General features: G+C 50.2%; 1 protein-coding gene across 1 annotated transcript; it reads right to left on the reverse strand.

The window, feature by feature from the left end:
* Window positions 1–83: 83 nt before the first annotated feature.
* REN (renin) lies at window positions 84–12547 on the reverse strand. Its single transcript, XM_008985481.5, has 10 exons — window positions 12406–12547; window positions 8508–8640; window positions 7470–7593; window positions 6403–6521; window positions 5238–5434; window positions 2605–2613; window positions 1920–2039; window positions 1440–1581; window positions 1076–1174; window positions 84–439 (listed from the first exon to the last, which is right to left on the reverse strand). Exons 1-10 carry the CDS (start codon window positions 12501–12503, stop codon window positions 278–280), a joined length of 1203 nt encoding a protein of 400 aa, XP_008983729.4. The 5' UTR covers window positions 12504–12547; the 3' UTR covers window positions 84–277.
* Window positions 12548–16024: the final 3477 nt, after the last annotated feature.

Consider the following 16024-nt stretch of genomic DNA (forward strand, 5'->3'; position numbering starts at 1 on the left):
GTCTGTGTCACTTCCTATCCATACGTGATCACGCAGCCCCTCCCTCCATCCTAAACCCTAGTGAACCTGGATGCAACAGGCTGTGAACATGAAGTCTTTATTCTATTTGTCTTCAAAGCAGGGAAGGGCTGGTGCAGGGGTCAGGGCACGCCTCCAGCAGGAGCTCCATACCCGGTGCTTCCATGTGACGGCATAAGCCCAGGCAGAGGGGCATCCCAGAGAGTGTTCCAGCTCTGGGCCAGGGCTGAAGGCAGGGCCGCCCGGGCAACAGAGGGCCTCAGCGGGCCAAGGCGAAGCCAATGCGGCTGTTACCACGATCAAACTCTGTGTAGAACTTTCGGATAAAGGTGGCGCCCAGGGCCCAGGTGGGTCCAGTGGGTGGTGGGATATCCATGGCATGGATGGCCAGTGTGCACAGCTTTTTACTACTGTAGGATTCCTGCAGGAAGGGGGAGAGTTTCTCATTACCCAGCACCTCAGCATTCTCCTGTCACCTTGCCTGACCCCAGCAGCTGTCTTCAGTCACATTCCCCCTTCGCCCCCTCTCCCCTAGCCACATGGAGCCTCCCTCACTTCTTGGCCATTTTGCTCCGTCATGGACTGCACCACTCCTGCATTTAGGTCCCATGCTAGATGCCAGGCAAATAATGCATCAGGCACCATACTTCCTATAGGAGCCCACAGTTCGCCTTAGCTTCTGAACCTAGACAAGCTCTTCACCTTCTCTAAGCCTATTGATGATGAAAAGAGGATCAGAATATAGGAGCCTAAGATGACTGGGAGCATTTGATGAGAAAATGGAGATGAGGGAACAGGCACAGTGATTCCCAAACATGGCCACACATTGGAATCACCTGGGGAGACCAAGCCCTGGGTACCACTCCTAGAGGTTCTGATTTAATAGGTATGGGATGGGGCCCCGGTACCAGGATTTTTCAGAGCTCTCCAGGTGACATGCACAGCCGAGTTTGAGAACTACGGTTCTAACATGATCCGAGCATTGTAATCTTTCCCCTTTTGGGGGTCTTTGTCCAGCCTTCCTCCCTGCCACCAAGGGGGCCTACTCGAACCTCACCTGAAATACATAGTCCGCGCTGGTGAGCGTGTATTCTTTGCCTCCCAGGTGGAAAGAGATGTCGGGGAGCGTAGGGCCCTCGTTACACTTCACGACATACTGTGGTGGGGGCAAAGGGAGCCTTCTTGAGAGTGGAAGGTATCTCAGAAGACAAGGGGTCCTGCACTGGCTGCCTGGACTCTGTGCTGGAGGGGGCTGAGCACAGTGCCCCTCCCCGTGGGTGACCAGCCACAGGTGTGGAGAGTGTGAGTGAGGCACACAAGCAAAGGCCTGAGATGGGACCTCATGCTGCCTGGGGGATTTGTGAGCGAAGACCAGGTGGTGCTCCCTCCACCCGCAGCACCTTCCCTCTTTGGCTTCTTACATCAAACAGCCTCTTCTTGGCCCCCAAGGCCTCCATGAGCTTCTCTATGGAGCTGGTAGAACCTGAGATGTAGGATGCACCGGTGTCCACCAATGCCAGGCAGCCGTCTTCACAGAGCAAGGTGGATGACCCCACAGACACCCTGGGGGAGGACACAGTCGGTCAGACAGACAGAAGGCCAATGGGGCACCTCCAGGCTGCGTGTCCTTCCTGAGTGTGGGTGGATGGGTGGAGACCACACTGGTGGCCCACTGAGGCCGTGAGTGGAGGAAGGAAGGTACTGTCGCCCTCCACTGCTTCTCCCCAGGTCCCCCTCCCTTCTCTGTTCCCCAGGCTGGACAGAGCAGGCAGAGAGTAAATGGTGGCTGTGCTTAAGAAGTGGCTGCATCGGAAAGAGGGCAGGATCCCCCTTCCCCACCCACCCCAACCCCAGTGATAACAGCAATTTTTGGAGCCTGGGGAGTGTTGAGGATTTCTAACCCCTTCATTGGAATCTGCCAGAGGCCAGTCCTGATGAGGTTGATATAGTGGAAATTCCCTTCATAATGCTGTGGGTCACTGCCTCCCAGCACAATCTGTCCTCCCAGCGACTGGGAATTCCTAAAAGAAAGATCAGAAACTCTTGGAAACCCATAACTTCCAGGACCCAGGGACTCAGGCAATCGGGGAGAGTTGGGCAAGGGTGCAGGGCAGGACAGAGGGCTCTAGGGCAGAGGCATATGTGACAGCCAGCCAGCGCGGACTGCTGCTGGGGAGCACGCAGGCCCTACTGCTTCTCTGCCTATCTTGCCCCTCCCCAAGCCCAACCAGAGGGTGTTCCAGGGTAGTCCAGCTGTGCCCCAAAAAGCATCCCCAAAGAGGTCACAGAAAAGGTGCAGGTCCAAGGAGAGCGAGCAGATTGAACAAGACACAAATGGACGCCCCTCGCTCGGGGGTTGGGTTGCTGCTGATTGAGCAGTGCATGGGAGGGGACCCTGGGGAGGATGTTGGGTGTGGGATGGGTGGGGGGTATGGAGAGAGCTGGGAGGAGGGACAGAGAACTTCAGGATCTAGTGGAGGCTGGGCTTGCTGATTCGAGCTGTGGGCCAGTGGTGTGTGCGATTCTAGGTCAGGTTCTCAGGGAATACTGGAAGGTCACAGCCATGTGGGGATTCTTTCTCCTTACTCGGAATCTCTGCAGAGAAAGAGACAGCGGAAAGGACGCTTCATTTTATGCAAGCCTCATCAGCCCTGCTGTTTGGCAGGGTGGGTGTCATGTACTCTCTTTGCTCTCCAGGCAATGGAGTCACCAAGAGGTGAAGTCTCCTGCCTGAAGTTACCAAGGCCATGAGTGAACAAGTGTGGCGCTGGAGCCAGACCCCTGGTGCCAGTCTGGAGCTGATTCCCCTCGTCTTCCTTTCCTCCACGTTGCACTTGGCTCAGGGACTACTATAGGCCTGTTCTCCAGGGCATGCATGTGTGTGGGATGTATTTTTCCAGAATTCATACTAGAATTCACACATGCACAATGTGTGCATGGGTGCGTAGGTGTCCATATGTTATTTTGTGCAACTGCAGACTGCTTGTGTTTCTACAAATTCGGAACGATGCATATGTGCCAGCACAACTTCCCTCCTGCTCCTCTCCCAACACTTTAGGATCTCTCCAGGTGTTCCCTCCTTCCCATCCCAAGATGAAGGAAGAGGCCGGCCCTCTCCTCTGAAAGCCTGGCTTCTTCCTGTCTGCTGGATCCTCCTCTCTTCCATGACCTCCAATTCTGGTGCCCCCACTTAGCTCCTCCTCTTTCTACATTTTTTATCTCTTTCTTTCCATTGGCTTCTTCCTCCACCTACGGGCATCACTCGAGCGTCCTCTAGCATTTTCAAACACCCACCCTTCCTCTCCTGCTCTGGATCTCACCCCACACACCACCCCCATTCCCTTCACTGTTGAATTTCCCAGGGCAGCCTACATCTCATGACCTCCACTTCCTGACACCCACATCTGCCTCTTAACTGCTTGCCATCTGGCCGTGTCCCCACCTCCTCTAAAACGCTCTTCTGAAGACCACCCCAACTGCAGAGCCACCAATTGGCTTTTTCTCAAGGCCTCCCTTTCCATCACTAAACCAGAGACTCCTCTCCATTCACTCTGAGATGTCTCTGGACTCCAGTCCTCTCTGCTATTCTTTTTTTTTTTTTTTTTTGAGATGGAGCCTCACTCTGTTGCCCAGGCTGGAGCACCGTGGTGTGATCTCAGCTCACTGCAACCTCTGCCTCACCTCAAGCGATTCTTCTGCCTCAGCCTCCTGAGTAGCTGGGACTACAGATGTGTGCGACCACACTTGGCTAATTTTTGTATTTTCAGTAGAGATGGGGCTTCACCATATTGGCCAGGCTGCTCTCAAACTCCCGAACTTGTGATCCACCCACCTCAGCCTCCCAAAGTGCTGGGATTACAGGAATGAGCCACTGAGCCTGACCTCCTCTCCTCTATTCTTTTTGCCACTGGCCTTGTGTTCTCACCCTTGTGATTTTTTTTTTTTTTGAGATTGGAGCTCACTCTGTTGCCTTAGCTGGAGTGCAGTGGCACAATCACTGCTCACTGCAGCCTTAACTCCTGGGGTCAAGTGATCCTCTCACCTTGGCCTCCCCAAAGTGCTGGGATTCAATCGTGAGCCACTGCTCCCAGCCCCTCTTATCTCCAACTCATGCCATCTGCCTAAACCCAGCAGTTTGGAGTAAAACCCAACCCTGTGCAAGAGCTGACAACAGCTTCCCCAAGGCTGGCTGAGCTGCATATAAGCTCAGCCTAGAACTGAAAAGCATCCATGGTTTTCAGCAGCACACTCGCTGCCTGCCTGTGACACTCATTACGTTGGAATATGTCTTGTCTTCCTCATTAGCCTGTAAGCGCTATGTGGGTAGAGGAGTACGGATTCTGCCTTGATCACTATGTTCACTGCTGTACCCCCAGAGCCTACCACAGGGCTTGGCACACAGCATTTACTGAACTGGTGAGTGAGCAAACAAGCAAATGAGGGATCTAATGGATGACTGAAGTGGGCTGTCTCTGTGTGGGAGGAGCCATGGCCCTCACAGGCAGGGTTCCAGGTCACAGAAACACCTTATTTTCCATCACCCCCACCTGGCATCTCCTCTTCCTCCAGAGTGGTACCGTCTATTAGAATGTCCTGCCGGCCCGGTTCAAGCCTGTAATCCCAGCACTTTGGGAGGCAGAGGCAGGTGGATCACGAGGTCAAGAGATCGAGACCATCCTGGTCAACATGGTGAAACCCCGTCTCTACTAAAGATACAAAACATTAGCTGGCATGGTGGTGTGTGCCTGTAATCCCAGCTACTCAGGAGGCTGAGGCAGGAGAATTGCCTCAACCCAGGAGGCGGAGGTTGCGGTGAGCCGAGATCGCACCATTGCACTCCAGCCTGGGTAACAAGAGCGAAACTCCATCTCAAAAAATAAATAAATAAATAGAATGTCCTGCCATGCTGGGAATGTTCTCTATCTGCATCGTCCAAGACCGTAGTTACCAGCCACCATGGCTGCCAAGCATTTGACATGTGGCTAGTGCAACTAAGAGGCACCTGTTGAATGCTTAATTGATGCTTAACTGTACCTAATAAATTCACGTTTCAGTCGTGGCTTCCATATTTGCTAATGCAGCTCTAGATACTGACTGGCTGTCACCTACTCACAAACAATTCTGGCCCAGGCTCCCTTTTCACTCCCCAGCTCTTCTTCCCTCTCCTCCCCCACCTCAGCCCCTGGTGTCCCTGGAGTCCCTGGGGTCCCGGTCCCCACCTGTTGTAGTAGAAAGAGAAGACGTCCTCTTTTAGCAGCCCTTGGGAGATGATGTTGTCGAAGAGAGGAGTAACCTTGCCAATGGCCTGTTCACTGAAGCCCATGCCCACAACCCCATCGAACTCGGCCAGCATGAAGGGTAAGGCGGGCATCTCCGTGACCTCTCCAAACGTCTGCGTCACCGTGATTCCACCCACCTGTGGGAGGAAGGACCAGAGGAGACCAAGCCCACTGCCCACTCCTTGGCCAGAGTCTGGTCTGGGCTTCTACACTAGGGATCCCAGGGGCACACATGCTCCAGGGTACAGAAATCAGGATAAGAGTATTTCCTAGACTCTGCACGCACACACTCTGTGCCAATACACATCTCTGCTGCGGAACCCAGAGAGAGCTGGAGTTGACCAGGGACTGGACAGCAAAGGTTGAGAGGGTGGTAAAGCTGCCAAATCTCCCCTCCCCTTCCCCAGTGGTCTAGCTTTCATGCCCGGCCGTACTGGGTCTTGGCATTCTCCCTTATCATGGGCGAAGACTTTCTCCAGCACAACCAAGCTTGCCCTTCTTCCTCCTTTATACCTGAGTTCACAGAAAAAGGGAAGGAGGCAGGAATCACCCGGATTTCCTCTCAGGTCCCATGTGTACCCCTCCCCTAAGTGACAGAGCAGGGGCTGAGAAACTCCAGCATGAGGAAAGGGTCAGACATGGGCCAAATGAAAAAGAAAAGCAGGTCTTGACCTAATTCCCAAGGTCAACCTCAAGTGCAACCTTAAAACCTATGCCAGACCCTAAAACTCACCCTGCCCCTGCCTCTGCCCCTGGATTTCAGTCTAAGGTGTAGCTAAGAGCCCAGTCAGAGCTGGTGAACTTGGACAAGTGACTTGACTGCAGCCGTGGGGCTCAGGACAAGCCCTGCGTTAGATTAAAGTTAAGTTAGATGCAAAAGCCTCCATAAGTCACCCAACGGTGAGCCCGCAGCCCAGGCTTGCTCCCCCATAGGTACTGCTATTTTGCAGCTCCAGTCAGATGCGGCAGAGCACGGTGTTCCTTAGCTCCCCAGGCTTCAAGTGGGCTGCAGTGCACCTTCCCCCAGGTGTGGGCCCTGGAGGGTCAGGAGAGGCCTGGGAACAGAAGGGGTAGGGGGCAGATGACCTATGGCGGCCCCACTTACAGTGATGACGTCCTGGCTCAGAAAGCCACTGACTGTTCCTGTTGAATAGCGGAGGGTAAGTTCCGTCCCATTGTGCTTATAGCTGGAGGAATCCGAAGCATCGAAGAGCTTGTGATACACTGGCAGGGGAACGCAGGCTCGGGTTTGTCCAAGAGTGGCCCAGACAGGGGGACTCAGAGGCAGGGTGCATTGTGGGTATGGCTGGTGTGGCTTAGGACTTAGCTTAGATGAAGGGATGAGTGGCCCTAGGTCAGGGGGCTTGGACTATGTGCTTCATCAATCAAGGACTGGCTTTCTTGGGCCACCCCTCATGCGCCCGTACCTGGAGAATTTTGTCCTAAATGAAGGAATTTAAAGTAATCACTACACCGATGGCACCAAAGAAGATGCTGCGCACAGAGTAAGTGCACAATAAGAGGCTGTTGATTAAGACTGGGGATGGAATCTGGGCGTGGTGGCTCAGGCCTGTAATCCCAGCACTTTGGGAGGCTGAGGTGGGCAGGTCACCTGAGGCCAGGAGTTCGAGACCAGCCTGGCTAACGTTGTGAAATCCTGTCTTTACCAAAAATACCAGAAAATTAGCTGGGTGTAGTGGCAAGAGCCTGTAATCCCAACTACTCAGGAGGTTGAGGCAGGAGAATCATTTGAACCCAGGAGATGGAGGTTGCAGTGAGCCGAGATCACACCATTGCACTCCAGCCTGGGCAACAAAAGCGAAACTCCATCTCAAAAAAAAAAAAAAAAGACTAGGGGTGGAAGAGTTCTGAGTTCCTGGGATGGGTTTGAGAATTCAGTCTTGTCTCAATTTCAGGAAGACTGGAGAGTGGCCTTCTGGGTGGTCAGGGGTTCTTGGAGCTTGCCTTTTTTTTTTTTTCTTTTACCTTAGTGGCTATATCAGAAAAATGGGAAACATCTGCCTCTCTACCCTAAGTGTCAGTGGGAACAGAGGCAGAGAGGAAGCCACTCCCTTGGCGGTAACGGGGATGGAGCTGGGTGAGAGGCAGGATTGCTCATGCACAGCAGGGCAGGGGGACTTGGGGAGAGGCATCGTGGGTCTTAGGTCTCACCACAGGCAGTGTAGAGACGGCTGCACTTGGAGGAAGGCACCCAAACGTTGGACGAACCAGTGTCAAAGACAACTTTGAAGGTCTGGGGTGGGGTGCCGATGCCAATCTCACCATAGTACTGGGTCTGCGGGGGTAAAAAGAAAGAGAGGGCTGGAGGGGCTCAGGGGAGCTTGGGTCTTGGGGTCTTGCCTGGCCCCACTCTTGGCTCTTGGGAGGAGATTTGGCCCAGGTGAGGTCCTATAGCCTCTTTGGGTTTCCATTTTCCTGCAGGAACTGTTAGGAGGCTTAGCATCATCCCTTGGCATTCCAGAAAGTGAGTCTCAGTAAGACAAGAGGGTGAAATAAAAACATTGAGAATGAAGCAGGAAGCGACCTTGACCCTTGAGGATCTGCTAGGGCAGGAAGCCCGCTGTGCTGGGCCAGGTCACAGAAACCCCACCTGAGTCACACACCCCTTCCCACCCACCTGTGACACCTGGGCTGAGGCCTGGGCTGAGTTCCAAACCTAACCCTGCCCCTGACTGGCTCCTGAGTGCCCTCCTGTCTTCTGTGCTCAGGACTTCCAGCTGGAAAATGGGATTTTTTTTTTTTTTTTTGAGATGGAGTTTTGCTCTTGTTGCCCAGGCTGGAGTGCAGTGGTGTAATCTTGGCTCACTGCAACCTCTGCCTCCTGGGTTCAGGCGGTTCTCCTGCTTCAGCCTCCTGAATAGCTGGGATTGCAGGCATGCACCTCCACGCCCGGCTAATTTTGTGTTTTTAGTAGAGACAGGATTGCTCCATGTTGGTCAGGCTGGTCTCAAACTCCCGACCTCAGGTGATCCTCCTGCCTCCTCCTGCCTCCGCCTCCCAAAGGGCTGGGATTACAGGTGCGAGCCACTGCACCCGGCTGAAAGTGGGAATTCTCTAGCGTGTTCACGTGTTCCGTTCCCCAGCACCTTAGTCAAACACAGCCTGGAGAGGGTGGGTCCTGTGGCAAAGAAAGCCCTAGGCTATGGAAAGGAGGGAGAGAGGGAGCGAAGGGCTGAGCCAGGCACTCACGTCCATGTAGTTGGTGAGGATCACAGAGGAGGTGATGTTGACAAGGGCCATCCTCTCAGGTCCAAGCCTGGCCATGTCCACACCTCGTTCCTTCAGGCTTTCTCGGATTGAGGGCATTCTCTTGAGGGAGATCCTGGCCCAGGGTGGAGGAAGCACATATAAAAAAGTGTGTACCCATAATGATAGGGTCCTCCAGGCCAAACCCCTGCTTTAGTACAAACGCCTCTAACGGCTCTAATACAGCCACCTGGAAATCACTTCTGTCCCTGAGGGCCTCTGGAGCATTTATAAGAGTTACCGCTTGTCAAGAGTCAATTTAGAAGAGTCGTCTGCCCTGGGATTAAATAACCCTGAAGTGACTTCCTTCTGTTGTCTAATTTTGATTAGACAAGGCCATTTGTTATGGCCTGTTCATTCATTCATTCATTCATTCATTCATTCATTCATTCCATAATCACCTGCTGAACAACTACTTTGTGCCTCACTGTGCTGGAAACTGGAGCTAGAACGATAACAATCTGGCTGCTTTTAAGAAACTCGAGCTGGAGGGAGGACAGACAGGAAACAGGCACAGACATTCCCTCTAAGGAGATGAAGGCCAGGGAGTGCCCCTGTCAAAACTGGGGGCTGGCGGGGAGACAGTGCCATGGGCGGCCGCTAGGTGACAGCAGATGCCCACAGCGGCTGAGAGGTTTCCAGGACATCTGGGGACAGGCATCCGGCCAGGGCTGTGGTGGAGAGGAACCCCTGAGCTGCGTTGGGTCTAGAGAGATGCAGAGCACCATGCACCTCGTCCTTGGAAAGTTATGTCCCAGTCTCTTGGCTTCTTGTCCAGATGTTTTCCCATCATCTTTGAGAGGCAGAATTAAAGAGACCTGGGAAACTGACTACACTGAGCTACTACTGAAGGAATGCACACCAACGTAGTACACACACCCATGCAGACCGCATAGCAACTCTGCACACCAGCGGTCATCCGTTTTATAGGTGAGAAAATGAAGGCTCACAGGGATGAAGGTGACTCAGAAATGCTGGAGCAGGGATTCAGAGCATGTCTCGCCCTATTTCCCATATAGGGTCCCCTGAATCCTGACATAAAGGCTGTTTGCCAAAACCCAGAGGAAGATGTATCTAGCTGTTTGCCAGAAGTTCCCAGGACAGAAGCCAGAAGGTCCCAGTTAGCTCTGCAATAGACTTTCCCATACACACGGAGATTCCCCCTTTCTTCTCAGTGGCTGGTCCTCCTATACGTACGCTGCCTTTCCTTCTGACATCCTTCCTGTATCCCGTGCATTCTACTTACCCCCATTTTGCCCATGAACATGAATGCAACTTTTATGCCTAGCGGCATGGTATTGTAACAGAAATGATTTTCATCTTCCTATCACAGTTACTGTTACCAACATATTTTCACATCATCATTTTATTTGATCTCATGAGGTGGTTGATTTTATTACTCCCTCTTTACAGATGGGAAAATGGAGGGTCAGAGATCTGACCCTAAAGAGGTTGCATTTCCTGCTATTTACTCCAAACAAACAGCCTATGCTTTGGACTTCTTTTTGCCATTCCTTTTCAGAAAATTCTTTCCTTCTCCCCTTCGTTTTCCCCCCAGTTCTTTAATTCTTCAAGGCCCAACATGTACCCCCACCTCCAGGAAGCTTGCCCCAAGGCCTCCAGCCCATATTGGCCTCACCTTTCCTTGGGCTTCTGCTCTGTTTTTCCTTGGGCCTCACAGCCTGCACTCTACAGCTTGTGGAACTGGCACCATATGGTGGTGAAGACAGTGGTTGCAGGGGGGCATGCATGAATCCCCTTCCCACCTGTGTGATTCTGAGAAAGCTACCTAACCTCTCTGGGTCTCTAAGCCTCCATTAACTCGTTTCTAAAAATGGGCCTAATGGTAGCCCCTACCTCAGAGTCCCTGTGCAGATGAAACCATGTGCCCACTGCTCAATAAATGTAAATTGTGAGTGTGTACATGCACACGTCCACCTTGAGAATGGAGCTTATTCATTCATCTGCCCCAAGTACCTCGCATGATGTTCTGCCCACAGCAGGTAGCAGAATTGCTATAGTTCTGTTTCAAAAGCTGGATTCCTTCTCCACCCCTTGCCCAATTCCATTCTGTTTCTCTTTTGGATAACAACAGGGGAAGATGTTTTTACTTTCCTCTACCTTATCCTGGGGGTGGTGCTGCTCTGAAGCACCCATCCTCTTACCCCATGCTCACAACTCAGCAATTATTCCCTGAGAGCCGCAGAGCAAGAGAAAGCAGCTTTGGAAGCAAAAGGCCCAGGGTGTGTTGAGGCTCAGCCTCTTACATATCACCTCCTTGAGCCTCTGTGTCCTCATTTGCAAAGCGGAATGCTGAACTGTTGGGAACATGACTTGAGATGAGACATGTAAGAAGATCCTGTGAAACCCTAAGTATTTTGTAGGCTTAGCAAATATTACCATGATTAAAATGTGCCTTCCTACTTTCTGTATTACTGGTCACATCTGCCGTCCCCAAATTGAAAACGCCTTTCTCTGTGAGGCCGTCTCTCAAACACTGCCTCTTCCCCTTCTTCAGTCTTTTTGTTTGTTTGTTTGTTTTTGTTTTTTAGATAAGGGCTGGCTCTATGATCCAGGCTGGAGTGCAGTGGCTCAGTCTCTGCCCACTGCAGCCTCCACCTCCCAGGCTGAGCCAATCCTTTCACTTCAGCCTCCCAAGTAGCTGGGACTACAGGTGTGCACCACCACACCTAGCACTAAAAAATTTTAGTATTTTTTATAGCAACAAGGTTTCACCATGTTGCCCAGGCTGGTCTTGAACTCATGAGCTCAAGCGAGCCACCCATCTCAGCCTCTCAAGTGCTGAAAGTATAGGCATGAGCCTCCGTGCCCAGCTTTCTTCTTCGGTCTTAACGAATCACTTGTTCCCACAGGGCCTGGCTCCTAGTGGAGGCTAGGGTTTTCTCCTAGCTGTGGGCTGCTGCAGCCTTGCTTTTCATATTTGTAAGAATCCATCCTGTAGTACTAATAGTAGCTGGGCTCTTGAAACGTGCCTGGCTTTCTATGCCTGATCTCATTAAATCCTCAAAGCAGGCACTGTTATTATCATCCCTGTTTCAAATGGTAAACTGAGACTTGGAGAGGTTAAATAACCTGCCCATGGTTCCAGACCTAATGTGTTCTACTAGTGAAGCAAAATTTAAATGAAGGCAATTCAACTCTATAAGCTTTGCAATTAGCCACGATACGGCTGCTTCCCTGGTAGACTTAACTGTACTCACGCCCCCACCTTTTTTTTTTGAGATGGAGTCTCACTCTGTTGCCCAGGCTGGAGTGCAGTGGTGTAATCTTGGCTCACTGCAACCTCCACCTCCAGGGCTCAATCAATCCTCCTGCCTCAGCCTCTCGAGTAGCTGGGATTACAGGCACATGCCACCATGCCTGGCTAACTTTCGTATTTTCAGTAGAGAGGGGGTTTCCTCATGTTGATCAGGCTGTTCTTGAACTCCTGACCTCAAGTGATACTCCTGCCTCGGCCTCCCAAAGTGCTGGGATTACAGACACAAACCACCATGCCCGGCCACCTATGCCCTTCTTAATAGTCCTTAGTAGTCAGGCTGTGAGCTCCTCAAGAGCAAGGGGCATGTCCTAATCATTTCTGAGTTCTTTACAGGTCTTAGCATGGTGCTCTGGGCAGGAAGCAAAAGACACAGCTTCTAGACCTGACTAATAGTGCCACTTATTTATTGGGCAAGTCTCTTTACCTCTCTGAACAGGTCCATGCCTCCCTATCCAGCTGATTATAAGGAGTGAATGACACCACATACGGAAAAGCCAGGGTGTTGGGAAGGTGGGAGCCCTGCACCCCTCCCACCCCTTCTCTGATTGTGTTACCAATTACCGTTCAAAGGTGGTGGTTTCTGTCGGGAGACCGAAGGTGCAGGAGCCCCAGAGCAGCAGCAGCAGTCCCCAGCGAGGCATTCCTCTCCATGCGTCCATGCTTCCCTCAGTCTGGGGCTCTCTCTAAGATCCGCGGAGGTTCTGTGTTTCCCTTAGCCCTTCTCCTTTTATACACACCATGCATGGGGTGATTGCAATTCTGCTCTATCCTGATTTATTACCCCGGGGCAGATGGCAGGGCAGCCAGCAATAAATCTCACTGTGGGACAGAGCTAGGTGGGTGAAGGGTACCCAGGTTTCCAGAATGTGGAGCAGAGGGGCTGGAGGAAGGAGAGCTGTGGGAAGCAGTCTTGTGCCCAGTGACGCTGGCAGCCCTCTATCTGGCATGGCCCTGTGACCCCTTAAGCTGGCAGAGCTTGATGAGAAACAGCACTGTCAGGGCCAACATCAAAACTGGGACAAGCATAGAACCTAGGTTCCCAGCTCCCTAGCCCAGACCCATCCCCTATACCCTAGAAGCTCCATCCTCTGTATTAACTTTGGCTTTGTCCCTGTCTGGCTTCTCCCAGGCTACAGCCCAGTTTTTCCATCTAGAACACGGATGAATCTATCTGAATGGTTTCTTGGTGGGAGAAGCAACAGCAGGTTTCATTGTAAGAGTAGAGGGGCCGGGTGCCACGGTTCATGCCTGTGCCAGCACTTTGGGAGCTGAGGTGGTTGGATCACCTGAGGTCAGGAGGTCAAGGCCAACCTGATCAACATGGTGAAACTCCATCTCTACTGAAATACAAAAGTTAGCTAGGCATGGTGGCAAGTGCCTGTAATCTCAGCTACTCAGGAGGCTGAGGCAAGAGAATCGTTTGAACCCAGGAGGCAGAGATTTCGGTGAGCCAAGATTGTGCCATTGCACTCCAGCCTGGGCAACAAGAGCGAAACTCCGTCTCAAAAAAAGAAACAAAAGAGCCTAAAGTTTATGCTGACTTCAGACGGTCCTTTATGATGCTAGTCTGCCATCTCCTCGGTTTTCTGGCTCTCTGGATAAGGTGGCTTTCTTTGCCACACACCTTGTCTCTAGACTCGTTGGTTGTTGTGTGGCAAGTGCTACAAGCTTGGGCTGAGCTGCTTATAGTCTTGAACAGCCTTCCTGTGTCTGGTTTAATTCAAGCATTGTTTTCATCAGGTTTGATTTACAGGTTATTTAAATGGCCTTCCCACAGGGAGAAGCAATCACACAACAGAAAATTTTTCTTTGCCTTTTTGGTAGCTGGCCCAAGAAATATTTTAGGCTGGGCAACAGTGGCTCATGCCTGTAACCCCAGGGCTTTGAGGGGATGAGGTAGGAGGCTCACTTGAAGCTCGTTTGAGACAAGGCTGGGCAACATAGCGAGACCCCCATCTCTGAAAAATAATTATAAATTAGCTGAGTGTGGTGGTGCATGCCTGTAGTCTTAGCTACCAGAGAGGCTAAGGTGGGAGGATCACTTGAGCCCAGTGTTCAAGGCTGCAGTGAGCCATGACTGCACCACTGCACTTCAGTCTGGATGACAGAGTGATACCCTGTCTCAAAGAAAAAAAAAGGAAATACTGTACATCTTCTTAAGATAGTTTCTAATTCTTATGTTATCTTCATCAGGTTTTTGATTACTTAGGAAAACTGAGCTTTCGAAAGGTTAAGGCTTTATATTCATGTAACTTTCTGTATTGCTTTTAAAGTCTTTCGATTATCACTTTTGTTAAATGAATGTTATTTTCCAAAGACCTGTGGTTCTGTTTTGATCAAATGTTTTGAGGCTCTAACATCTTTGACAAATGTCCTCAAAATCTAATCCGAAATTAAGTTTGAAATGTTGCTAATTCTTTATGCTTTGTTTTCCAGAGTCAACAAAGCCCTTTTTCTTTTTGAGCTATTTATAGCTTATAGAAATTGGGTTTACCTTTCTCTTTCTACCTGTGAACTTCAGAGTTTAAAAAGCTATTCAATCCTGCTAGGCCCAGGGACTATCATGAAGAGGTGGGCACATGAGATTGCAAGGGCCAGTTTTAAGAAGTAAAATTAGTTCAGATCCTCAAAATATAGGTACACAGATGCCTAAACAGCTGATGGCTCGACTCATAGAACTTATAAAAAGGTCAGCTTTGTAACTTTGCTTTTTGGTTTTGGCTCTTATGTTACTTAAAAGGTTTTAAGGGTTAATGAACACTTGCCCACCTCCATTCCCATCTGGCCTAAAACATGTAATTGACTGTAAGTCTTTTGGCTTTGAGCTCCTTAACCGCAGGGATCCTACTGAGGGAGACGATGAACCTGGGGCAAGTAGCCGCAACACCCCCGGCAGCAAGAGGGAACAAGATAAAAGTTTGGTCACTTAGGCTGCCTTTGGTATATCTTGGCCAAATGAAAGAATGTCAACTAAAAATAAAATCTTAGGTTCCCCCCTCCCACCATCTTGGCCAAGGGGACCCCAGAAAACCCCTAAAAACTTAGTGTTCTAAGCATAATGTAATGGGAAGTCAGACCCACCTCATTATACCCCCTCCCTTTTGTGGTTTAGATACAATAACTGATCAACATTAATGTTAAAATACAGGTCCTAAGACTGACATAACTGCAATTTTGTGGCCATAAAATATCAAATGATAAACGAGACCTAAGGCCATGCCAGGCAAGAGTTAAGTCATGCATCCCTACACTTAGAGAATAAGCTATATTCTCAATGACCCGAGGTTTCTCTTTTTCTCTAGCAGTTAAAAAGCTCAGGCTTTAAGATAAGCAATATTAAAACAATTGCAGCTCATCCAGTTCATAGATGCTGACTAACTGAATCTCAGTTCCACCAGCCGTAAATATAGCTTTGATTGGACAAAAGACTGATTTCACTAATTTTCTCCTGACAATAATACTTCTGACCATCAACTGGTTTTGGCTGGTTATAGAGATTATGCATTTACATACCTTTGTGTTCTGAAAAGACCTTTTGATGCACAGGGCCTGACTGTAGTACATGTAAATGTTAAGTTTTCACCCCAAGGTAAACACGGGTCATATGTAACATGTATGTTCAATGCACATGTGTCAGGACCACCCTCATAAATACTCAAAGCTTCTCCTGTAAACATATATGTAGTATAGTGCCTAGAGTATAGTGCCAAAGCAAAAAGAGATTTGGTAATTGCCAAACCTCTTAAAACATTAGTTAGGTCTCCCACCAGGACAAAAACCTAGAATGGGCTACCAGATAATATTTCAAAGGGGTTCAATCTGAAACTACTTTAGGGAGCCACTCTAATCCACAACAGCAATCAGCAACATCTCATCCCAAGTCCAGTTGGTTTCTCGATATATTTTGGCAATGCTTCTTTTTCGAGTATGCTGTGAACATACATTGAATATGTTTGCTTAGGCAACTGCTGTCATTCCCACAGGAGCCCTGGGTAAAATTGACAGTGGGGAACAAACTTACTGACTTTCTTATTGATACAGGGGTAACGTATTCTGTAGTTAATACCCACCAATCTTAATTCAAAAAAGACTATCTGTGATGCTTAGATTATCATCTTGGAGACCACAACCCACAGGAAAAACTGAAAAGATGAAGCATACTCTAAAAAGAAGCATTGCC

The sequence above is a fragment of the Callithrix jacchus genome, chromosome 19, assembly GCF_049354715.1.
Source record: "Callithrix jacchus isolate 240 chromosome 19, calJac240_pri, whole genome shotgun sequence".
Taxonomy (NCBI): domain Eukaryota; kingdom Metazoa; phylum Chordata; class Mammalia; order Primates; family Cebidae; genus Callithrix; species Callithrix jacchus.